Raw genomic sequence first — 26,954 nt, 5'->3', positions numbered from 1 at the left:
AATTTCATAGACCTCTATCATGACTTCCCTTAGTTGTCTTTTTTAAAAAAAAAAACTCAGAAGCCCCAAATCCCAAAACTGCTTTGGAATCCTACAAGAAAGCTAAATCAGAAATCCCTTGCCAAGATTTCCAAAGCATTCTGCTTCTTGCTAGTACCATTTTGTAGTCCTTATGCTATAGCAGGGCAGGAAATATCAAATCCGTGTACAGTATAAGTTAATTTCTTCCTTAGGCAGAAAGAATGCTAGTTCATCCTTGCAGTAGGTCTCCTGCTGTTTGTTTGTTTGTTTTCTATACCACCCTTCCAAAAATGGCTCAGGGCAGTTTACACAGAGAAATAATAAATAAATAAGACGATACGATGGATCCCTGTCCCAAAGGGCTCGCAATCTAAAAGAAACATGACTGACACCAGCGACAGTCACTGGAGGTACTGTGCTGGGGGTGAATAGGGCCAGTTACTCTCCCCCTGCTAAATAAAGAGAATCACCACGTTAAAAGGTGCCACAGCTAGCTTGGAGATGCCAAAAGCTGATAGTGGGGCATAAATATTTTTAGGGTAGAAACATCCAGTGAATTCATTGCTAATATAAATTGGAATGTCTTCACCTCTTAGATAGAATATCCTGGGAAAACAAGAAACAATATAAAAATATTAGCCCTATTTAGACATTCAGACATTATAGCCCTGTTCAGACATTATGTTGTATGAGTGTACGTCTGTTCACTCATACATGTTTTTATGTGAATGTACCTGCATCCATTTTAAAAGTGGGTACAGGCTCCTCAAATGCAGGACCCAGATATGAAGTATACAGCTGTGTGTACTGATTTGTAGCTGTGTATACTGTACAGTCACATGAGCATTCCACATACTATCTGAATAGGACTATATTTGTAATTGTGCTCTGTACACACATACATGTTTTTGTGTGAATGACTATCCCTGTGTTCTTTTTAAACAAGACATGTACTGCTGTGCCTGAGTTCCACATAACAGATAGATAACTGAATCTGCTTACAGATCTATACCTATGTACACTGTACAAAGACTGTACAAGTGTTGAACGTGATGCATGAAAAGGGCTATGGGGTATGCACTTCAGCAAAAAAAAAAAAAAACCCTCCGTCTTAGTTTGGACCATTAGGGTGACCAAGATCACTTTTATGCTGAGAGTATTCTCTGCATATTATACTAAACACATAGCAACATAAGAATAGAGAAGCATTTAGAGGTTGGAGTTTGCTCTAGATTTTTGAGAAACCAACTGTGGTCTGATGTAAGTATAATTTTGTCACATCAACCATCATATGTGAACTTAAATGAGACTACTTATCTAATAGACAGATGTTTGGAGCCTTAGGTTTGAAAGTCCATATAAGCCCTCATGTCTTATGTGCTCTCTTTCTACATAGGTATGCCCTGGTCTGACCAGAGTGCAAATTTAAAATTTGCACAGTGTGGTACTGGACAAGAAATCTCTCATTGCTCATAGGAAACAACTGCAAGAAATAAATCTCTAGAAATCTAATAGGACAATTATATTTTTTAAAAACCAACAAAACCTAAGCTTTATTTGGGAGATTTTGAATTTTCTGGGGGAAAAGGAAGGATGTTTAATGTTGTTTTATTGCAGGAAACTATGGTCCTCCAATGGCAGGGGCACAGCTGTCTTATCCAAGTGGCCTCCCCTCTGGTCCTGCACAGTTAACTGGACCGCAGCAGAAGAAACTTGATCCTGATTCCATTCCAAGCCCAGTGAGTAAACATTTTTTTAAAGGTGCAGATAAGGCCTGGCAAGAGGGGGACAGTGGGAAGCTTGAAATAACTTCTCTTGCAGAGACATAATGGAATATCATGATTAACTTGGTACTTAGAGTGGGCTTCACAGGGTTTAGAAGATGTGTATTCAGTTCCTCAAAACTTAACACTGTATATTTTGATTGTTTTATACTGCAATAAAGAAGCAATTGCAGCAGAATAAAGTTGTCAGATTTAAATAATCTACATATATTATTTCAGTGACTGAAATGGGCCAGTAGAATCTTCCAAAAGAGTTGCCATGTTTGTTTGTTTTCCAGAACATGATGAAGAGTCCTCTCTTGCCTTGAGAATTAACAAATGTGTAGGCTAGAGCCTACTGTCAGAAGCTTGAAGTGTACAGAGATCTCATTCATACTAATCTCATCTGTAGATATTCTGCTGATCAATAACCTGAATTTAAGTTGTGTACTTTCTGGTTAGACAAACCAGAATCTGTCTTTCCAGCTACACACCATGAATGACAGTTCTTAAAGAAGCAGCCAAATTTGCTGTTTCAAAGAAGATAGCTGTTTATTTCTTATCTCAGGCATATAATCTCATATACATTATAATTAAAGCTGTTGCTGTTTGCTAGTGGGGAGTCAGCAGTCACTAGGAACAAGGGATCTATACTTCTATTCATAACCCAAACAGTTTGTAGTTCAAGAACTGATGTACACAAAAGAGCTACTATGTAGAGGCTGCTTTCAATTCCTCCTTGTTGTAACTTTGCAAATGGCAAATTTTTGAAAGCAACAGCTTGTGAACTAGGGAATGTTGTTCTACACAATGTCTGAGGCATTTGTAGTAGTCTGAGATGTTTGTAATACATGTGAAGAAAATGTCCTAATCATCATGGTAAGATGCTGCATATGGGCAGTCTAACGCAGGGTCTCAAACGATGTCCCTTCTGCATATGTTGGCCTACAACTCTCATCTTCCCTAGCTACTGGCCATTGTGATTGGGGCTAATGGGAGTTGTCGTTCAACAACAGCTGGAGAGCCACAGTATACACAAACCATAGTTTGCCAAGTTTGGATGAAATGGCAAATCGTCTCTCGCTCAGAGATGAAAGTTTGGGGCGGTGTACAAATTTAATAAATAAATAAATAGAATTATAGTTTGTTGCACACTGATATTGGAAGTTTCTGATCTTGGCAAGTGAGTTGAAGAGGGAGTATGTGAGCCCAAGATACATGCCTGCTTGTTCTTGTGACACCAATCCACAGTTTGGCATTGTGTCTGAAGAGCCTCTGTTTGTTATCACCAAAGCTGCAGAATTCTTGATTATCATTTACAGAGCATGATTATTCTTCAAAATGCTCTCTCAACAGCCCTGTGAAGTAGCTGATTGTGATTTCCAAGCTACAGATGGGCCATTAAAGCTGAGAGATATTTAATGGCTGTGCTCACCCCCTGAGTCAAAGGCTGATATAAGAGCTAGGGATGTGCATGAACCATCCAACTGATGGTTTGGCAGTGGCGGGGTTTACCTTTAAGGGACCGGGAGGGTGCTCTTACCCACCACCACCACATTTCCCCTGCCAGCGCTCTCGCCGAAATCACTGACATGGGGTGGCAGCGTACCCCTAGTCTGCGTCCAACTGGAAGTGCCCGACATGCATGCACACACACACTCTGCCACTGAACCAGCTTGAACGCCAGACCGCCGAACCGGTTCGGGCACATCCCTAATAAGAGTTGGTTACTCTTAGGTTGCAGTCCTAAGCACACTTGTGAGGGAATTAATCCTGTTGAATTCAATAACTGACATGTTCCACAGAATTAATAGGGCAGAACAGGAGCTATGTTCTCAGAAGAGGCTGTGGTCAGAGCTCAGCTCGGAGCATGCTGAGCCGCTGAATGCACATAGAGGGGGATAGGGGAGTCTGTTAGGTTACGAAGATTCATAGGTTACAGTGCAGCAGAAAAAAGATACAGAGCAAGTGACTGATGTTTCTTCTTTCTCTGTTATTCTAGAGGAATTCCTTAAGCCACAGAAATGTTCACAAAATGGGTGTTGTTTGTGATGTCTTTGCCCAGTGCTGTAAAAACAGGTTTCTCTTTTTCCATGGTTTTGGGTCTTACTATGAGCAAGTTGCTCCTTCTTCCTATAGATCTTATCTATGAAATGTAAGGCCTCTGAGCAGCCCTTCCCTATAGTAGGGGTGTGCACTGAACCATCTGGTTCGGTTTGAGACCAGGCCAGTTCAGTCGGGGGGTGGGGGTGGGTCGCAAACATTTGTTTTAAAAAATTTATATATATATATATATATATATATATATATATATATGTATATATATATATATATATATATGTATATATTTAAACTTACCCCCTCTGGGGGAGTTGTTGGAGGCAGCGGTGGGTGGGGAGGTCCGCGGAGCTCTCCCTCCCCCTGCCGGCCTCCCTTGATGTCCATACTGGCCAGCCAGCTCTTCGGCCCATTTGGGCCTTCCGCCTCCGGCACGTCAGCCATTTTGGAGGCCAATTGTGCAGGTGCAGCGGCCTCCCTCCAAAATGGCCCCCATACTGGAAGGGGAAGGCTGGCTGGTATGGACATCAAGGGAGGCCGGCGGGGGGAGGGGGAAGCTCCACAGACACCCCTACCACCACTTCCAACAATTCCCTTGGAGGGGGTAAGTTAATTTTTTAAAAAAATGTCCATGAACCCCCCAAACAGTTGGTGGGTGTTTGGTCCAGGGTCTGACCAAACAGGATGGTTCAGTTTGACCCCAAATGGTCGAACCTGTTTGCACATCCCTACCCTACAATTTCAGTAGAGGAGGAACAGTGTCCTACAACTTCTATCTCTCATATGCGGGAATTATAAAGCTTTCTAATACACAAAGGATATTTTTAAATGAAACTGAGAAAATCAGTCTCTACCCCTTACTTTTTTTTTTATTCATAAGATTCAAGTAATTGAAAATGACAAAGTTTCCAGGGGTGGCCAAGTCTATGCTACAAACATCAGAGGTCAAGTTCCTCCTTTGGTTACTACTGACTGTGTGATCCAAGACCAAGGTAAATATGTAACTACCCTGGGCCTTTTTTTTGTGTGGAACTGAATTTCAAGTGTCTCTTCTGTCTGGAATGTTCATATTTAATTTCTAAGATGCATTTTAAAATTAGCAATGAGCATCCTTTGGTTAACTTGTCTGCCTGCTACGTTTTCCAAACAGCACTAGCCTATTCCATCATTATGTTGTACAAGTGTACAGATGTCTGTAAACTCATATGAGTTTTTGTGTGAATGACTGTACATGTGTTCGTTTAAAAAGTGGACATGGATATAGGTCACTCGAATGTATGGTATAGATAGGAAGTATATTGCTGTATCTGTATTCAACATAACGTGAAAAATTCTATACCTGTGTACAAATCTATCCCTGTGCACACTGTACGCTGATTGAATGAATGCTGAACATAGTGTGTGAGTTATATATATATATATATATATATATATATATATATATATATATATATATATAAAAATAAAAAACTATATGTAGATATGTGTTCTTGTTTAACTATATGTTAAATATAGTTTAACATATAGTTAAACTATATAGTTATATGTTTAAATATAGTTTAATGATTGAATGAATGCTGAACATAGTGTGTGAGTTATATATATATATATATATATATATATATATATATAACTATATGTAGATATGTGTTCTTGTTTAACTCTATGTTAGGGCTATATGTAGATATGTGTTCTTGTTTAACTGCAAACAATTACGGAATTCAGTCTTTGTGAAGACTTTGCAAAAGCTGAAACTGAGCATCTTCTGGCAATAAGCCTTTTCTGTTTGGGGTTGGTCTTTAGTGACTAGATTAAAATACTGTTGGGATTTGATGAGATTTGTATTTTGTATGTTTGAATTCACAATACTTTTGATTGTTAAATTGTTTTAACCAATCCTGAGCTTTTGACATAAAAGTGTAATGAAAGCTTAAATGAGTTCCTTTTATAAGACATAATTAAGGTGGAAGAAGCAGAAGTTCTGAGCAATTGCTTTTAATCACAAGGTTTTCGTTTTCCTTGTTTTTACAGGTAACGCCAGTCCTCGTTACATTCGATGTACTGCCTCTTGCTTTCCTTCATCTTCAGACATGGCCAAACAGGCTCAGATTCCACTCGCGGCTGTCATCAAACCCTTTGCCAAAGTCCTACCAAACGAGGTGAGAGAATAAGCTGAAGCTCCGAGAGGCTATCTTTTTGTTTGCTAGTTTACAAAGCTTTTAGTGACTGGATGTCAGCTGGTCTAACATTGTCTGATATTCTCATTGGGTGAATACTTGTCCCTTGATAGCAAAGCAAAATAAATTGGACTCTTGGCCACAAGCAGAAAGTTCATTCACAATGAAGAAGGGCTGTGGAACGGTAAAACTTCTGCCAGTTATCATGAGAACTATCTTGTTATGGAGGTTTCAAAAATGCATCATTAGATCTTAACATTTTAAAGCTTCTGCCAGTTATCATGAGAACTATCTTGTTATAGAGGTTTAAAAAATGCATCATTAGATCTTAACATGGTGACATTCACTATTTGGGGTTTTTGTTTTCAAGGCCACAAGTCATGTAGCAAATTATATTGTATACTGAGTGTGTCTAAGTGTGTGCTTGTGTAATGTAAATGGACATTGTTGTTTCTCCCTTCCCAAAGCCCAAGAGAATTACTTACTTATTTATTTTTCAGATTTTTAGACCGCCCTAAACTTCCGTCTCTGGGCGGTTGACACCAACATAAGACAGATTAAAATGAAAACCACTTAAAACAATTTGAAACCACAGTACAGTTAAACAGCTTGGGTATCCATTTGTATCTATTTTCATCTCTTTCTATTACCCTTCTCACTCCTTGTATACTACCTGGAATTTACTACTGGAAGGAGCATCCTTTTCCTTTTTCTGTAAAAGAGACACATAAGGGTGTGCTTGGAGTCGAATTCTGTGGGGCTTTTCTGCAAATATTTTATTTTATTTACTTATTGCCCATCCCAGAACGGCTCAGGGTGGTTAACACACAAAGAATTGAAAATAACATAGAATTTAAATTCTTTAACATAAAACAAAATAAAAACCAGTTAAAATTAACATTAAAGTATTTTTAAAACCATTAAAAACAATTAAACATTATTTAAATCCAGGCTGAAAAGATGGGCCTTCAAGGCTCTCAAGATGGTAAGCCGCTTTTACTCGTGCGGCAAGTTACTCATATGGAACAATAACTGAGAGAGAGCCCGATCCCAGGTTGTCACCAGATGAATGAGTGGAACCGAGAGACAGACCTCTCTGTCCAATAAGTTGCAGCAGTTGCCTTATTGAACTCTGATACAACTACTTACTCACTTTGGCATATGGTTTGTGAGGTGGGTTTCTAAAAGAAATTTGGCAACATCCCGAAAATCTTACAATAGCTTGAGAGTGTGTCTGTTACCTAGCAGCAATTGTTAACTTTTCTGCATAGCATTTGCTGGTGTTGTGCATGGTATCTAGCACTGTTGATGCTAACCGAATCTTTAGTAGCAACAGGAGCACAAAACCTTTGGTGTGATGTGCCTATACATCTTTGCAACTGAAACTCAACGCTCTCTTTGTGCTCGTGGTGGCCATCTAGCACGAGAAGGGGAGCTTTTTTTTCCCTGGCACAAGCGGCTTCTGGCAGAATCTTGGTGGAAAGATAAAGCCTTTTCTTTTATTACACCTATACAAGCTCTTCTTCCTGAACAACAATGGCAGCTATTTGTTATAGTGCATCTCATATGCTAAATTACTTGCGCAAGTGTTTGAGCATCGTTGTGTCTGAGCAGGGGAAATTTTTCAAGATGAGATCCTGGCCATAAGCCTCTTGAGATCCTGGCCATAAGCCTCGCTGCTTGAGGTTTTGTGTCAACCATTTTAGAAAATACATCAAGGCATAAAACATGAAGAATTCTCATTTGACAGCCATTTTCTTTCCAGTCCATTGTTGATCTTGTTATAAGCTATGACCTAAGTATGCACACCTTTAAAAACTGGCACCTTTATAATGCCAGTCCTCTCATTGCATACATTTCTTTAAAATGGTGGCCAACACCCTAATGCTGTGCTTGCACAATGAACAAAGTTGCACCACTCCTTGAACATCTTGTGACTGTTCAAACTACACTCTTCTGCTGTTGCAAAAGTCCCCTTGCAAAACATATGTTGCATGCCAGAATATACGTCATTGTGCTAGTGGAATACTAGTCTGGAACACAAGCTCCAGCCATGGCGCAATTAGCTAACACAACAGCCTTCTGCAAGTGCAACATCCTTGCGCAAGTGCGGCAAGTGCAAATTCTGGAATAGTTATTTTTTAACAAAGTGGTTGATTGATGTGATGATGAAAACTGCATATGGGTAAAAGCAATCATTTTGGAGCAAGTAGTAGGCTCTCCTTGTTTTCCTATGATACATGCAGATGACTAGAAATAATGGAGCTGAGACTGAGGGACAAATATCCCTGGGCAACGTGGTCTGTGCCCCCACTGGACACCCTTTTGTCCCACTCCAATGCTGCTGCAGGTATAGCAGGCACTGGTGCCAATGGATGCTGCTCCTGTCTCCATTCCTCACTGCTGCTGGGCACTGTACCTGCCGCCTTCTGTTGTTGTTCACACAGCCTGTCCAGCTGCCAAGTGATTTCTGTGCTAGCCCAGCTTGCAAGGGAGAGGAAAGAAGTATCCAGCTGGGCCAGCACAGAAGGCACCCACCAGCCGGACAGGCCATGTGTCCTGCCTGGCCATGGCAACATCCCCTGCATCAGCATTCTGACACAGGTGGGATGGGCATGGCCAGCTTGAAGTAGTGTGCCTGGTGGTGGAGGAGGCAGTGGCAGTGGGGAGTGGGAGGGGCACAGATCAGGTGGTGGGGAGTGTGTGTTCACGAGTAGCATGCCTGGCAGTGGGGAACATGGGTGTATGGTGCCCCCCACCTTCCCATCCTGTCCCAGGGACGTCGCCAGACATCTTACACCACTGGATGCATGCATCATTGGAAAACAATTGGATGCAGCTATCACAGCAGTTGTCGCCCTAGAAGCATTATCCCCCCCGCCCCCATGTGTGAGAAAAGGAAGAATACCTATTTTACAGTTGTGCTTGCTATCTGCAGTTTTTGTAAGTACTTGTATTAAAATGCCTTTTTTAAAAAAAATCTGCTGCCTGATTAGATGCGTATACAGTGTTCTTATGGGCATAGACTGTTCCAGTCATTCTAATGGATTGAGCAGATCTGAGTGTACAGTAAAAGCATAACTGAGGTCTCTGCTGAAATGTTTGGGGAAGCACTGTATGTGCAACACTCCTACAAAAAAGAAACAAAACTTGCTGAATCAAGGCAAACTTCTTGTAGATCTTTAAACAGGTAGGGTTTGAAGAATGTTTTGAATTAAGTCAGAATAATTTTTGCTTAGACCTTTATGGAAAAGTCACTGTCTGCACTTTCCTATTTCAATAGCTTGCTTGTAGTAATTCCTTGTTTGTTGTTCCTAACAACACAATTTCTTTCCCTTTCCCCCTTACCACAATAGGGATGATCTATGGGGAGTATTTTTAGTTTTTTAAGAATACGATATCATTGTTTGACAGAACGTATTTTTAGAATACCACTGCTTTAGCAACGAGCTGTAAAAATAAAAGCCAACAGCTATCATGCTAAGCCAGGCACTCGGCAAGTTTGTTTTGGAGATATATGAATATTTGCCGAGCTTGAATAAACCAGACGATCTTTGTTTAATATTTGATGCTGCTTTCTACTAATCGTATCTTGTCTAGCAATAACGTTTTAGAATTTAAAAAGCTTACTACCATTCCAGATAATATTTGTATGTTTGCAATCCTTAGAGAATTTAGGTTATATTTAGAAGTATTCTCTATCAAATCAGTATGCCTCTTATTACAGTTGCTAAAATGTACTATGATTTTATTTACAGAGATCTTGGTTAGTTAAAAGTCAAGACATTATTTTATACTTAACTATGTGTCTGCTCTGGAAAGAAGCATCCCTGCTGTGGAGAGCTTCCAGAGCTCCGCAGCACTTATCACATAAAGTGAGGTTTCCTTCAATCTCTCCTTCACCCTGGAAATGCCCTGTACTGTGAAAATGTCCCTGAGGGTTGTGCAACTGTCAGGGATATATTTTTTGGGCCAGGCAGCTCCTGTGCCCTGAACACTAGGAATAAGCAAAAATCTACCCCTCCCCGGTCTCCTTCTGGGGGAAGGAGAGAGAGGCAAAAAATCTCCCCCTCTTGCATAACAAGTGCTGAGGAGTTCCAAAAGTTCTCCACAGCGGGGATGCTTCTTCCCAATATGTGGGCACACACAATGTTCACCACTCCCCCCACAAAAAAAGTACAGCTATTTTAATAAGATTATCGTAACCAGTAATCTTGTTGCATTGCTGGATTTCAAAAAAAGATACAACATACAGGACATGCTTTGTTAACACCATTTGTTCATATTACGGTTCAGTTGTTCATATGACAATTCAGCTTTTATGATTCTGTTTCATGACAGCTTGAGTATTCTGAATTGTGAGCAGAATGTGTTTCCTACAGAATCAATATAACTTATTTTTCAACATGCAAAGGATCTTGGCAACTTCTCAGTAACAATAAGTCCCTATGCCTTATCTTCCTGGCTGCCCTTTAATTTGGTTTTTGATCTGTACATTATATCATAATGACCTTTGTTTTTCAAGTTTCACTTTACAGTCTGCACATGTTACCATTCTGAAATGCTCCCCCTCTTTAGTCATCAAATTTGATCATAGTAACAGTAGTAAATTTAAACAACATAACGGTGTGCAAACCCTGATCTTAAGCCCTAAGGGACATTATGAAGTTTCCAAAGTAACTTTATACAACCTGAGCAAGGCTTAATTCTGTACTCTGCTTTTAAAGGAGTCATGACAGAAAATTGTTATGGAGTTTGTCCTCACAAAGTAAAGCTATGCTTGACGCATTTTACATATTCAAATTTTTGTTTACAGCTTCATGATCGTTATCCCTTTGTATTTGGGATGAAATGGTTGATTTATTTCCATAGAGGTAGTTTTTTGGAAGCCGATGACTGTTAGCTAGTTGATCGGGGGATTTTTATTCTTTAGAGTAACACAAATGCTACCTACTGGAGGTGAAAATTCAAATTATGATCTTACTCCCACACTAGTTAATATGTGGCACAATCCATAATTTTCCATTGCTTAACATAGGTTGTATTTTCGTAAAAACAAAACACATACACACTTTTAAGACATTTGTAGGCAACATTTTGATCAAACCCTTTAACAGTTGAATCTTCGAACTTTGCAGAGTGTTCACACATGATCCTTATCTAATCTTCTGTAAATCCAGTCACTAGCCCCATTTTACTAACAGGGAAAGAAAATCATTTGCCCATCCCCAACCAGTGACTTAAGTGGTTCAGAAGAGTTTTGATTCTGTGAATCCCACCTTCAGCCTGAAGATATTAACTGGGGGTTAGCGGGGAGGCAGATATGAGGATTGTTTCCAAAGCGGGTTCAAATGATCAAGAATTCCAAGTTGATCTTAGTGGGGGGGGGGTCGGGTTGTTGTTGTTGTGTGGCTTGCATACTTTAATTGATGCATCAAATTAAGGGTAGATATTTAAGTAAAATATGTTCCTTCATTCAGAGCCAGCAGACTTGCAGCTGGAATAGTAAAGCCTTTTTGCTCACAGGGCCCTGTGCAGTTTGTACAGAATCCCAGATACATTAGGTGTTGGCACTATATTTATTGCTGTAAATATCACTGATCCAAATGTCAGTTCAGCTCTGAATGAAAGCCATGAAAGGCAGAAGGCAGGTATGAAATGAGTACAAGCGTTGCCATCCATTAGTCTCATGACCTCCTGGTAAAAGAGTTAAAACTGTAGCACTTTTCTTACAGCCACTGCCCAAGAAAAGGTTGTTGTTAAATCTCTCCCCTGCTAGTTCTTAGGTTCTGATTGCTTCTGCTCACTGACATTTCGGAGATCTGTTGTCTAGTACAGTTCCTTGATTATCATCTTGCATTCCAATTTCATGTTCCTGCTTCTATCGCTGGTTAATCCTGACTGTTGACCTTCTGTTGATAAACAGCCCAGCACAGCCCAACGTCCAAATAACAATCAGCACTTCAAAGCTGAGAAGTAGCTGCATGCGTTTTGTCCTATTAATTCATGCACTCTCGGCTTGGGCTAGTATCACTAGTATTTGAGGTATTCTGCTCTGCTTGTCAATATCAAGCACATCCTACTTGAGTACGAAGGGCAGGGACAAAATCCTTGAACCACACAGAACAACAGAATTGCAGAAATAATAAAATGCCTTTGAAGATAATGGACAAACAAGGTATTGTAGAGAACAGAAAATTCTGCTTGAGTTTTGTGGTTAGTTGCACAATAATACTATGCATCTGCAAGATCCAGTTAAAATGAGTCTTGTAACACCAGTGATTGGATTATAGGATGTATCCCTTGATGTATAATAAGATAATACAGCTAATAGTCAGTTTAGCCCATCCTCCTGTCTCCAAGATCTGCCAGCTTCAGATGCTTCTGAAGTTTTTAGTTGTACATTTTTTCAGATTGAGAACTATTTGTGTTGAATGAAGTCACTGAGTAACCTTTGAAAAGTATTGATCACCCACTTGCACCTAAAAACTGTGATTCAGATTCTTGATTTTGTTCATGTAGCCTTTATGCTGGTCAAAGACCGTAGTAAAGATTGATTTGCTTTGCTTTGCTTTTGTTACTCTAGTATCAATTTATAGATGGCACAGTTGCAATAAAAATGGTGTCACTGACAATGGAATGTGGTCATAAACCTTTAGCTTGATGCACTAGCCAATGTTGCCTTGGTTTCCTTGGCTTTACTATAAAATGGTTTTATTTGCTGTTCTGATTTCATGAGTATTGTACCTCTTGATATCTGTGAATGTGTTGACCACCCAGGCATGAGTGTTGGTAGCATATACAAGTCATGACTGGTGGAAATTAATGCACATTTCTAATACTAACTCTGATTTATTTATTTATTTTACATTTATATCCTGCTCTTTCTCCAAGGAGCCCAGATGGTTATATGGTTATATTTATTTACATGGTTATATTTATCCTCACAAAAACATTGTGAGGTAGGTTGGGCTGAGATATACTTGACTGGCCCAGAGTCACCCAGTGAGTTTTATGGCTGAATGGGGATTTGTCCTGTGAACACGCCAGCACTGCTTGTATGCCCATCGGTTATTATAATTTAAATAGCCATATATCTAGGGATTATCCTTTTAAATAAAGAAATGAGAGGTTCCAAACTTATATGTGGGGAGCACCATGCATGAGTCACAGTCACAAGGTTTACATAAGAACAACCCTGCTGGATCAGGCCCAAGGCCCATCTAGTCCAGCATCCTGCTTGTGGCCCACCAGATTTATTTATTTAATTTATTTATTAGAGACATTTAATATACCGCCCACGCCGAAGACTCCAGGAGGTTCACAAAAACATGCAAAACAAGACAACATTAAAAATTACATTCTAAATTAAAAACTAACGTAACTAACAAAAAAGAAAAAACATTTAGGTCAAATACAGGGCAAAAGCCTGGCAAAAAAGAAGTCTTCAATAGAGATTTAAAAATCAGTAAGGAAGGGGCTAAATGAATCTGAAGGGGAAGAGAGTTCCAAAGTGGGGCAGCAACCGAAAAGGCCTTTTCACGGGTCCTAGTGCCCCGAACCTCTCGGAAATCAGGGGCCGACAAAAGGGCCATCTGAAATGATCTAACTGGCCGGGGTGTAACTGGATGGGAGAGGTGGGTCTGAAGGTAGACAGGTGCCAAACCCCGCAAGGCTTTGAAGGTCAAAACCAGGACCTTAAATTGAACTCGGAAGCGAATAGGCAACCAGTGCAATAACTGCAGGAGAGGTTTTACCCTGTCATATTTTCTGGCACTCATGAGTAGGTGAGCCGCTGCGTTCTGGACCCATTGTAGCTTCCCGATCATTCTCAAAGGTAACACTAGATAGAGAGCGTTAAAATAATCTAAATGGGAGATAACAAGGGCATGGGTCACTGTCATTAATGCCTGCCGATCAAGGTAAGGGCATAATTGGCTAATCAGATGAAGCTGGGCAAAAGATGCCACTGGAAGCCTACAGGCAGGAGTTGAGGGCATGCCCTCCCTCTTGCTGTTACTCCCCTGCAACTGGTACTGAGAAGCATCCTGCCTTTGAGGCTAGAGGTGACCTATAGCCGACTAGTAGCCGATGATAGACCTCTCCTGTATGAAGTTATTCAAACCCCTCTTAAAGCCATCCAGGTTGTTGGCTGTCATCACATCTCATGGCAGAGAATTCCGCAAGTTGATTATGCATTGTGTGAAAAAGTACTTCAGTTTTGGGTCCTAAATTTCCTGGCAATCAATTCCATGGGATGACCCTTGGTTCAAGTGTTATGTGAGAGGGAGAAGACTTTCTCTCTATCTACTTTCTCCACACCATGCATGATTTTATAGACTATCATGTCTCCCTGCAGTCATTTCCCCCCCAAACTAAATAGCCCCACGTGTTGTAGCCTTGCCTCATAAGAAAGGTGTTCTAGGCCCCTGATCATCTTGGTTGCCTTCTTCTGCACCTTTTCCAGTTCTACAATGTCTTTTTTTTAGATGTGGTGACCAAAATTGTATGCAGTACTCCAGGTGTGACCACACTATAGTTTTTAGGGATGTGCAAATGGATTCGGGTACACACCGATTTGTACCCAAATCTAGCAGATTCTGCTGTTTAGGCTCTTTGGTGTCTAATAACCTTTCCTCATAATGAATCCCTATGAGGATTCATTATGCACCAAAGAGTCTAAACACATCAAAAATTCCTTAAATATAAACTGAGTACCCAGTTGCTTGTGGGTTGTGGAGTAGTTGGAACATGGGATGCCACTAATTCCCCACCCCCACCTGCAAAGCAGCGGGGTCAAAATGAACAGAAGAAATGAAGGTGTTTAATGAAGACACCAAAGAATCTAAACACTTCAAAAATATCTAAAAAATAAACGGAGTACCCCAGTGTGTGTTTGGGGTGTGTGTGTACTTGACACATAGCAGTTGACAGTTGGCACTGTCCAATGATAGTCAAAATGAACAGAGGAAATGTAGGCGCATAATGAATCCTCATAGAGATTAATTATGAGGAAAAGTTATTAGACACCAAAGAATCTAAACATTTCAATAGTCCTAAAAATTAAAATGAGTACCCCACTGCCTTGCAGGTGGGGGGGGGTTGTAATTGGCACATGGCAGTTGACAGTTGGCACTGTCCAGTGACAGTCAAAATGAACAGAAGAAATGAAGGTGTGCAATGAATCCTCATAGGGATTCATTATGAAGAAATGTTATTATACACCAAAGAATTCAAACACTTGAAAAATGATTGCACATTTAGCTCCATAATGCCACTTCTACAAGGGCTAGAGCTCAGCTTTTTTAAAAAAAAATAATGAAAGCTGGGAGTCTGTTTTAGGGTTGGGATATGGCAGCTTTGAATCCCCATTGTTTCCTGTTGTGGAAATGTTCAAAATCAGTAAAAACTTAAAAAAAAATCATTAAAAATCAAACAGGTGTCCCACTGCCTTGAAATCTGGGTGGTAGGTGGCACCCATGGGGACCTATCCAACACTCAAATTTTGTGCCCCAAGGACCAAAGTTAAGTGGTCCAACTTGGTCTGAATCCAAACCAAACCACAGCAAATACAAATCGAATTTGGGGTGATTTGGAAGGGGTAGCTTTGGATACAAAACAAATCAGGGGTGATTTGTTTTGGGCACAAATCAAATAAAAAAAATGATTCATGTACATCCCTAATAGTTTTCAATAAGGGCATTATAATATTAGCCATTTTATTTTCAATCCCCTTCCTAATGATCCTTAGCATGGAATTGGCCCTCTTCACAGCTGCTGCACATTGGGTCAACACTTTCAACGAGCTGGCCACCATGACCCCAAGATCCCTCTCCTGGTCAGTCACCGACAACTCAGATCCCATCAGCATATACTTGAAGTTGTGGGTTTTCGTCCCAATGTGCATCACTTTACACTTGCCAGCATTAAACTGCATTTGTCATTTTGTCGCCCACTCCCTACCTCTCTGGTTACCCTTACTTCTAGATCGTTTATGAATAAATTAAAAACACCAGTCCCAGTACAGATCCATGGGGGACCCCGCTTCTTACTTTGCTCCCTTGTGAAAACTGTTCACTGATTCCTACCCTCTGTTTCCTATCTTTCAACCAGTTAGCTATCCACACATGTACTTGTCTCCTTATCCCATGACTGCTAAGTTTTCTTAGGAGTCTTTGATGAGGAACTTTGTCGAAAGCTTTTTGGAAGTCCAGGTATACTATGTCAACTGGATCACCTTAATCCACACACTTGTTGACACTCTCAAAGAACTCCAAAAGGTTGGTGAGGCAAGATTTACCTTTGCAGAAGCCATGCTGGTTCTCTCCCAGCAGGGCCTGTTGTTCTATGTGATTTACAATTTTATCCTTGAGGATGCTTTCCATAAACTTGCCTGAAACAGACATTAAACTAACTGGCCTGAAGGTTACCGGATCATCCCTGGATCCCTTTTTGAAAAATCGGTGTTACATTTGCTACTTTCCAGTCCTCCGGTATAGAGCCTGATTGCAAGGATAAGTTATATATTTTCACATGCAAGTCGGCAATTTCACATTTGAGTTCTTTGAGGACTCTTGGATGGATGCCATCCAGCCCTGGCAATTTGCTAGTTTTCAGTTTTTCTAGATAGTTTAGAACATCATCTCTTGTCACTTCTATCTGACTCAGTTCTTTAGCCTCCATCCCTGAAAAGCCTGTTTCGGGAACAGGTATATGCTCAGTATCCTCTGCCATGAAGATGGACGCAAAGAACTCATTTAGCTTCTCTGCAACCTCCATATCTTCAATAATCCCTTTCACTCCCTCATTGTCTAATGGTCGAACCACCTCCCTGGCAGGTTTCCTGCATCTGATGTATTTAAAGAATTTTTTGTTATTCCCCTTGATGCTTTTAGCCAAATGTCCCTCAAACTGACTTTTTGCCTCCCTTTTTATCACTTTGCATTTCCTTTTCCAGAGTTTGTGTTCCTTTCTGTTCTCTTCATTTGGACAGGCCTTCCAATTTCAGAAGGAAGTCTTTTTTCCTTTTATGACTTCCTTGATATTACCTGTTAGCCATGCTGGCATCCTCCTGAACTTAGTGGTGCCTTTCCTCCTTTTGGGTATACAATCTAACTGGGCTTCTAGTATTGTGGTTTTGAGTAAACTGTGTGCATTCTAGAGCGAAGTGACTCTCCTGATTTTTCCCCTCAGCTTTCTTTTCACCATACTCCTCATTTTGGAGAAGTTTCCTCTTCTGAAATTCAAAGCGTCTGTGTTAGACTTCCTTGGTGATTCCCTCCCCACATGTATGCTGAATTTGATCACACTATGGTCACTGTTTACCTAAACGGTCAATGACACTGACATCACGCCCCAGGTCCTGGGTGCCACTCAGGATTAAGTCCAAGGTCTCCTTTTCTCTGGTTGGTTCCAAGACCACCTGTTCTAGGGCACAGTTATTTAGTGTATCTAGAAATCTGACCTGTTTGTCATGACCTGACTGTGAATTTGCCCAGTCTATGTGTGGGTAATTGAAGTCACCCATTATTACTGCCCTCCCTCTCCTTGATGCCTCCCTGATTTTCTCCAGCAGCTTCCAGTCACTGTCAGCGTTTTGATCCAGAGGGCAATAGCACGTCCCCAGTAGCACGCTTCCTTTCAGGCCTTGTATTGTCACCTACAGGATTTCTATGGAGGACTCCAGTCCACCTAGGTTTTCTAGCTTGTTAGATTCTATCCCTTCTTTAACATACAGTGCTACTCCACCTCCAAGACATCCCTCCCTGTCCTTTCTATAGAGTTTATATTGAGAGATAACAGTGTCTCATGGTTCTCCCTGTTCCACCATGTTTCCGTTATGCCCACTATATCTATTTCTGCGTTAGCAACCAAGCACTCCAGCTCACCCATCTTTGTGTTCTTAGTATCAATGTGAAGTACTGTGTATTGTGAAGGCACCTTCACTGTCCTATGGTATTAGTAATTACATTAGTATGTAGCAGTGTTCCCTCTAACAGGGATTCCCAGATGTTGTTGACTACAACTTCCAGAATCCTCAGCTAAAGGCCACTGCAGGTGGGGATGCTGGGTGTTGTAATGAACAATATCTGGGTATCCCTGTTAGAGGGAACAATGGTATGTAGTATGAATATAAGGTAAATGAATGACCTGTATCTGACATTTCTTGTTCTGATTAGATACATGTAACTTATCTTACTTTCCTGAGGGCAATATGAATTTTACTGCTGGGCTTACAAGTCCTCTGTTTTATTTATCTCTTTGTGCACAGTGACACCTACAGAGAATATGTGGCATAAACAGTATATTTTCCAAACCTTGCACATCACTTTTCCAGTTGTTAGGAGCTACTGTTAGAGTGACAGGAGAATGAATGTACTATTTTCTATGGTATAAATACATTATACTCATTTAATTTTGATCAAATTAATCAAGTGTGTGTGTGTAATTTAAAATGCCAGATCAAGCATATAAACTCGTGACTGTGTTGCTGTGGGTTTACAGTTCACTGAAAAGATTTATCTAAGTCTCCGGGTTTCTACTGTAACAATACCACAAGGTACCTTGTTGCTCCTTTATCTTATTATCTGCAACAATTAGACATCCCCAGATATAGGTTGGCTTTTACACAGGGCAGATGTAGATGCCTTCCCTCTGCTGTCCTTGAAGGTCGCTACAGTGGGACTCCTTATGCAGAGCGTCTATGCCCCTGTGGTGATGGGGAAGTTGAAACAATCGAACATGTTTTGCTTTATTGCTCCTTTTATAGGGACTTACGTTTAGAACTAATATCTCCACAGTTGGCTCGTTTCCCAGGAAATTCGCCTAGCCAACAAGTGGCTTTCCTGCTTGAGGACAGCATACCTGCCATTACTCGGAAAGTGGCGGGCTTTTGTGCAGCAGCTCGAAGAGTGCGCCAGTTTTTAATTAACAGTCCTAGTGCTGCTCTATAACCTTTCAGTTATAACATTGTTGATGGGTTAGACTGTTGACTTGTTTTTTTTTTAAATTATTTATATTTTAATTGTATTCCCCCCCCCCTTGTTGTGCTGGTCATAGACCATAATACACTTCAAATGCATTTAAAATCTCTTATTATTTGGTCATCAAAAGGAAAATAATTGCCGCAGACTGTATCACTAGATAATATTTTATACAAGTGGACTCCTGAAATCTTGCTGAAAGAGGTGTCCTTAGCTACTCTGGGTGTTTGAGGAGTGTGGATTGCAAGAGACCAGGTGAAGGCTAGAGTAAGCTGTCCTCCAATGCTACTTCAATAATCTCTAACCAAAAGTGACTGCACCCATTGTCCCATGCATAGGGGTCAGCAAGGGTCTCCCTCTGAACATGAATGTAGTGTCACTTCTCTTCCATCCTTCAAATCCCTCTTCAAAACCCACTTTTTCTGAGGACATTTTGTTCATCCTCATTCCCAATAGTACTAAAGCCTAAAGTATGTGTGGCACCATCGTTCTCATTCTTCCCTCCCTCTATGTTTGCTGCAGAGCCACAGCAAGGTGCCTCTGGGAGGAGAGCTTGTCTTCTGGTAGCAAGCATGAATGGTCCCCTTTGCTAAGCAGGGTCCATCCTGGTTTGCATTTGAATGGGAGACTATATGTGTGAATATTGTAAGATATTCACCTCAGGGGATGGGGCAACTCTGGGAAGATCACCTGCATGCTTGCATGCAGAAGGCTCCACGTTCCCTCCCTGCCATCTCCAGATAGGGCTGAGGGAGACTCCTGCCTGTAACCTTGGAGAAGCCGCTTCCAGTCTGTGTAGACAATACTGAGCTAGATGGACCAATGGTCTGACTCAGTAAAAGGCAGCATCCTAGGTTCCTATATATGTTCCTAAGGTTGGAATGGGCCTTGGGACAAAAGTGAAAACAGGCCCCTTGCCACCAACCTGTCTTCTTTTTTAGGGGGAGGGGGGAGAGTGAAAAGCAAACTGTCTCTCAAATCATGGGCCTCCTCTCCCTCAGGGGCCCAGAGACACTTGTCCTTCCTTGTGCGATTATACCTACACCCTGTTCCCCCCCACTGTTTGGTCTAGATTAAGCTGTTAAGGCCTCACTGAGTTGCCTGTGTAACTTTGAGGTGCCAAGTAAACTGATGGTGTTGACTAATTATTAATAGTTCTAAAAATATTGGCCAACATCCTGACTACTGAAGGGCTTGTGGAATGAACAAGTTGCTCTAGTGAAGAAGGCTGCACTAAAAAAATAGAGATTTGCAAAATTGTGCTATTGTGCACTATTATCTATGGTTGGTATAAATATTAGCTATTTATTTTGTTCAAAATAAATATTGGAAATTTATCTTTTCTGTAAAACAAAAATAAATCAGGAACTTGTAAACCACATCAATTAGCAAGGAATTAAAAGCCATTTCCAAAGTTTAGACAAAAAAGGAAATAAAAGATACATGGCAATGGGACTTAAAGCGATTTTCCTAGTGGACTGGATTGTGCCCACTTGCCAGGATGTATAATGATTACTATACAATTACTATTATTTGCTAGTAACATAATGTATTTGAAAATTTTCTAAAAGATCATAAAAGAAAGAGTAGCTAAAAGTATCCAGGATGATACAATATCTAAAACCAAAGTGGCAGTTGCTATTAAAACCTGTCTTGTCACATTTTAAGAGCCAGGATATATAATGATTACTATACAATTACTACTATTTGCTAGTAACATAATGTATTTGAAAATTTCCTAAAGAAAATTATAAAAGGCATCATTAAAAGGCATTATAAAATGAAAGTTACCAAATGATACGTATGAGTTACAAAATGATACATAAAAATGATAAGTATAAAATAAAGACATAAAAGGATATGGAAACATATTAAAACCAGATAATGGTCATATCACAGGAAGACATAGAGTGCATGGGGTTAGATTTGAAATCCAGATGCACCATATTTAATCATCCAGGGTGCTTTCCAGATTACACCCTGCAACAGGGTCATGGCGGATCTCTGAAGTGTGCTTCCACTCTTCCTGTTAGTGACATCACAACCCCTACGCTGACAGCAGGGTACCGTTCACATATCTGATGCCTTATTTTGAATTTAATCAGTGCGATATAGTACTATGACATTGTGTATCCAGCGTAAAAAGGTTGCTGGTTTTTTCAGGTATTAGTTCCCTCGAGACTTCTCCCCCTGCTGTTTACATTTCAAATGTGATTTGCCTGAACAGAAGCATTTTGCTGCAGTTGAGCAGCTGATCTGGAAAGTGCCCAGAGGAACTATAAGTCATCAAAGCAAAGGCCCAAGAGTTACGGAGCTAATGGTTGTAGGGCTGTCCTGAAGAGCTCGGAGGCAGGGTGGCCAGAACCTCAGGGGTATACTCGTGAGTCAAATGGGCCATAACCCAAAATTTGGCTTTAAAAAAGCCAAATCTGGCAACAGAGCTCTGAGGCACTATGTGAGACTGTGCTCTAGTTAATAAAGCTGGGCACTAGGCCCAAAGGTGAGGTCATAGTCCGCCGGATTTTAATCGCTGTTGCACAGAATCTGGCCACTCTGTAGGTGGTAGCAGGGTTGCTCTCAGAAAGCAGCAAGGAGGTGTAAAATGCTACTTTATAAAGTAGTATTTTAAACGGCACATTCATTTGGATGAATTATTGCCCAAGTAGACAATGGCGCACTGAGTGGGGGGGGGGAGGGAACGTGTGTGCCCATTTTATTTATTTATTTAATTCATTTGGAAACCACCTACTACAAAAGTCTCAAGGCAATTAACAAACAAATAAAAACAGCCAGAAATTTAAAACCAATATCAAAGCATATACAGAATTAATTTAACTTTAAAAAAAAACAACGGTAAACATTAAACTAAAAGCCTTGCTGAACTGGTGCGTCTTTAGCTTTGAGTGGTTCACCAACTGTGCCCTTTCCTGGAAGTGAGGGACCTTAAGACAATGGTGCACATGCTAGTAACATCCAGGCTTGACTACTGCAATGCACTCTATGTGGGGCTGCCTTTGCACATAGTCCGGAAGCTGCAGTTGGTACAGAATGCTGCTGTCAGATTGGTCTCCGGGATGTCCCATAGAGACCATATTACTCTGATTCTAAAAGATCTACACTGGCTACCAATAGGTTTCCGTGCAAAATACAAAGTGCTGGTTATTGCCTATAAGGCCCTTAACGGCTTAGGCCCTCAGTATTTAAGAGAACACCTTCTTCCACCGCCTATTAAGATCTTCAGGGGAGGTTCATCTGAGGGTGCTGCCAGCTCCTCTGTGGCAACTCAAAGGCATGCCTTCTCTGTAGTTGCCCCAGGAGTGTGGAATGCACTTCCTGCTGAGATTAGAGCTGCTTCATCCTTGTTGGCTTTTAGGAAACAGCTGAAGACATATCTCTCAAGCTTTTCAGTTGGTTGGTGTTTTTATGTTTGTTTTAATCTGGTTTCTATATGTTTTAACTGTTAAATTTTTGGCAAGTAAGCAGTTGCTTCCTAGAAGCCATTGGGGATTGTTTGTTTGTTTGTCTGTTTGTTTGTGGTTTCTTCTTGCATGTTTACAAGGCCAGTTCAGATTATTTCCTGAACCAGCCCCAACGAAGACAAAACTGGCAGCGAGGGAATTCATAAAGTGTGTGATCTTGATGAAGGCCAGTCCAGTTAGAATTGTTCTTGACCTGAATTATTAAAGCAACACTTTAGGACTGATGGGTTGGTTGACAACATGACTGTATTTTTCCCTATGTTTTTATTCTCTGCAGACACCCCTTTATGTGGTAAACCATGGTGAAACTGGGCCCATACGATGCAATCGGTGCAAAGCTTATATGTGCCCTTTCATGCAGTTTATTGATGGGGGAAGAAGATACCAGTGTGGATTTTGCAGCTGTGTGAACGATGGTAAGTAGCTCTCATAGAAAGAGACATTGCTTTTGGAACAAATAGCAAAGCTATTCTGGTTTTTACATGTGTGGCTTTGAAGACTTTCAGCATGTTTCACTTTCACCCCAGTCCTAAATGCATTTACTTGATAGCAGGCCACATTAATTTTAACAATGTGACTTGGAACTGCACCCTTCTTTTCTGCCGCAAAACTGCAACAAAAAGCTATTTTTGTTCCTGAGCAAATGCAGCTCTCTGGACAAGGAAACTGCAGGTTACCATGCAAAGATATTTTAGACACAGCCCTTTTTATTAATAGTTCCTGCCAATCAAAGATTAAACCTAGCAGCACCTTTATGTAGAAATCGATTAATAGTCTTCATTCCACTCTCATAGGGCATAGTGGCAGACTACGAGTCCAATTTGGAATAAATAGTTCTTTATAAAAAGCCACCATAACAGAAATCAGGGGGTTTGGGGGCAGGGGTTGCAAACCTGTAATACTCCAGCTGTTTGTTTGTTTGTTTAACACACTTCTATATTGCCCAAAACTCACATCTCTGGGCAGTTTACAACAAGCAAACAAAAAGTTAAAATATTAGTTAAAATAAATGACAACCCCCCCCCCCCTTAAAACAGTAGTTAAAAACAAAATCAATGACATAGTAAAAGTTAAAACAGTACAACAATGTAAATTTTTAAAACAACATTTTAAAACTATGCTATAACTCTTAAAACAATATTTAATTAAAAGCCTGGGTGAATAGAATGAATAAGACTTTTGAAAAGTTGTCAGAGATGGGGAGGCTCTTATCTCAGCAAGGAGTGCGTTCCAAAGCTCTGGGGCAGCAGCAGAGAAGGCCCGTCCCCGCGTAGCCACCAAACGAGCCGGTGGCAACTCAATGGATCTCAATTCATTGATTATCTCAATGGACAGTGGGACGGTTCTTCATAATGAAGAAGACGTTCTCTTAAATACCCAGGGCCCAAGCCATTTAGGGCTTTATAGGTTTTATAGGCCTTGTATTTTGCTAGGAAACTTATCGGCAGCCAGTGTAGATCTTTCAATACAGGAGTAATATGATCTCTCCGAGATGACCCTGGCTGCCGCATTCTGAACCAGCTGTAGTTTCCGGACTATACACAAGGGCAGCCCCACATAGAGCACGTTGCAGTAATCCAGTCATGAGGTTATCAGCATATGTACCACTGTTCTGAGGTTATTTATCTCAAGAAATGGATGCAGCTGGAGTATCAGCTGAAACTGATAGAAGGCGCTACTGGCCACTGCCTCAACCTGGGAGAGGCTCAGAAACAGAAGCACCCCCCTGACTGCATACATGTTCCTTCCGGGGAAGTGTGACCCCACCCAGAACAGGCAGATCAAACTCATCTCCAAAGTTTCGACCCTGCATAATGAGTACCTCTGTCTTAACTGGATTCGGTCTCAGTTTGTTATCCTTCATCCAGCCCATTACCTCATCCAGACAGGCATTTAGGGAGCTTATGCCCCCTCCTAATGATGTTGACATGGAGAAGTAGATTTGGGTGTCATCAGCATACTGATAGCACCCTGCACCAAATCTCCTGATGATCTCTCCCAACGGTTTCATGTAGATGTTAAACAACATCGGAGACAATACAGAGCCCTGAGGGAAACCATACAAAAGTTCAGATTTTGAAAAACAGCAGTCTCCAAGGGACACCATCTGGAACCTGCCCAAGAGGTAGGAGCAGAACCACTGCAAAGCTGTGCCTTCCACTCCCAACTCCCTCAGATGCTCCAGAAGGATCATATGGTTGATAGTATTGAAAGCTGCCGAGAGGTCCAAAAGGACCAACAGAGTCACACTTCCTCTGTCAATTCCCAATTGGAGATCATCCATCAAGCCGACCAAGACAGTCTCCACCCCATAGCCCACTCAAAAGCCAGTTTGAAATGGGTCTAGAAATGGGTCTCCAAGTATGTTTGGAGCTGGGAGGCTACCACCCTCTCAATTACCTTGCCCAGCCACGGAAGGTTGGAAACAAGTCTGTAATTGCTCAACTCTGAGGGATCCAAGGTAGGCTTCTTCAGAATTGGTCTAATAATTGCCTCCTTTAGACAAGGAGGCATTCTGCCTTCCCTCAGAGATGCATTTATAATCTCTACAAGTAATTTATTGTTGCCTGGGGATGATGGGAGTTGTAGTTCAGCAACAGCTGGAGTACCAAAGTCTGGGAATCCCTGTCCTAGGGGATTGAAACCATTGCTTACAATTTGCAAACATGGCTGGGATGTGGCTTATCAGTTATATGACCCTCCTTGAAAATGTAGAGCATTTGGCAACTTTAAAGGAGATGTCCAGCCGAAGAACTGTTTTGCCAGCTTGCTTCTATTTCCATTTGTGATTGTTCAAATGAATACCCAGGACTGAGAACTGAAGAAGTGCAACAGTCAAGCTATTCCCCATAATTATGGCCACATAAATTTTAGACAAAAGTTTCTTTTTCTATGCCTCCACTCACTGACCCACTTTATTCTTAGTGAATTCTTTATTCGTCCTGATGTGTGTTGTTCCCTGTAGTGTTCTTCCTTTCACATATACAGTACATATATACATCTAATTAAGTACTGCCTCTTGTCAGGGCTGCATGAATGGATTTCCCTGCTTAATCTTGAACTTCACATGAACTAGTGTCTCAGTCATGCACTGCATGATATGTACATTAGAATGTTTCCATGTGATCTTGATGCTCTTTTAATGGAGTCATCTAATTTCAGTGTCAGCTATAAACCTTCCTTATGTCATCCTCAGAGTAATGGATGTGGGAAATGTTCTCAATAGTTGGATCTAGGAGCCCCAAGGAAGTATGTCTGAATTGACAGAGCACAAACGGCATGGCTATTTGGGAGGCTTAAAACTGCATAGGATTAATTCATCCTTGTGTAGGTAAAAAAAAATGCTCCTGCTTAATACAATCAACGCAGGCCATGCACCACTATTTCAGTGTGCAGAATAAACAAAGTATGGAAAGCATTTTTGATGAGACGTTAGAAGGTTACTCCTAAGAAATGCATACAATGTGCTTGGCAAGGATGATCGAATTGTTCTAAAAATACATTTATTGGAATGAATCCTTTGGTTAGAACAGTTCTGTAATGGAACACAGCTCTAATAATGGTTTATCTCTCACCTGTGATTTCATTAGACTGAAGCGGCATGCGAAGGAGATGATGCCATTATAAGAGATTATTTTCTGAGTAGGTTGGAAATGCATTTCAAGGGGGGGAAATGCATTTTTAACTACCCAGAAAAAGGCAAGTATTTAGGTCATTGCCTCCCTCTATGACATAGAATATTAATGGTTAACTCATCCATTAGTTTTCCAGTGACAAGAGTTGCTTTGAACAGGAGATGCCATGCCATATTTGTCCAAGTGCTATTACATGTGACTCATAAGTATGAGTTCCTGCGCTTTTGGCTGGATCCCAAGACTTTGCCAGAATGAGTCTTTCGAGACGTTTGTATCAAGTTAGATTTCCTCAGCTGGATCAAAGTGGCACAGAGCTTTCCCTAATACAGTAATCTTTTCAACTCTGAAACATGAACCTCGAAAGGCTCATGCCAACTCTTGTCTGCCTCAAAGCTTAATCTGTGGAACGAAAAGTAGAGGACAGTTTGCTGCTGTGGCTATTATTCAACATTAAGTTCTCACAAATGCCTTCTGTTTGCATAGCAATAGACTGCCAAACTATTCTATTTAAATTGCAATATCAGTTTTAAATAATAATAATTTGCACTTCTGCAGAGCTCTTTCATCTGGGTTTTTTAAAATACTCTGTAATTAAAGCTTCAGGAACCCATCATAAACGGCGGGATTAAGAGGAAATTGCCCAGTCTTGCTGAATAGGTGACTGGCAACAATGAGACGGCAGTGAGCTGGGAAGACCAAAACCTGGCCAAAAGCTAGTCTCTCTCTGATGTTCTCTCCTAGAGAACATCACAATACAAATTCAAGCAAATAATATTTCCTATGGAGATGGGGAAAATGGGTCCCGTGGGGTTTAGGAAACATGTACAGAATAAGAGAT

The 26,954-nt window shown here is 40.8% G+C and overlaps 1 protein-coding gene across 2 annotated transcripts in view; it reads left to right on the top strand.

Moving 5' to 3' along the window:
- Positions 1-26,954, top strand: part of SEC24D (SEC24 homolog D, COPII coat complex component) — an 83,411-nt gene that overhangs the window by 21,904 nt on the left and 34,553 nt on the right. For both annotated transcript variants that reach the window (XM_053252950.1, XM_053252951.1), the window contains exons 6-9: positions 1,639-1,760; positions 4,723-4,834; positions 5,874-6,001; positions 22,759-22,897. In XM_053252950.1, coding sequence (XP_053108925.1) covers positions 1,639-1,760; positions 4,723-4,834; positions 5,874-6,001; positions 22,759-22,897 — 501 coding nt within the window. The remainder of the gene's footprint in view (positions 1-1,638; positions 1,761-4,722; positions 4,835-5,873; positions 6,002-22,758; positions 22,898-26,954) is intronic.

This window comes from Hemicordylus capensis, chromosome 5 (genome assembly GCF_027244095.1).
Source record: "Hemicordylus capensis ecotype Gifberg chromosome 5, rHemCap1.1.pri, whole genome shotgun sequence".
NCBI lineage: Eukaryota > Metazoa > Chordata > Lepidosauria > Squamata > Cordylidae > Hemicordylus > Hemicordylus capensis.
The sequence above is the reverse complement of the archived record's forward strand: the minus strand, read 5'-3'. Positions and strand labels throughout refer to the sequence as shown.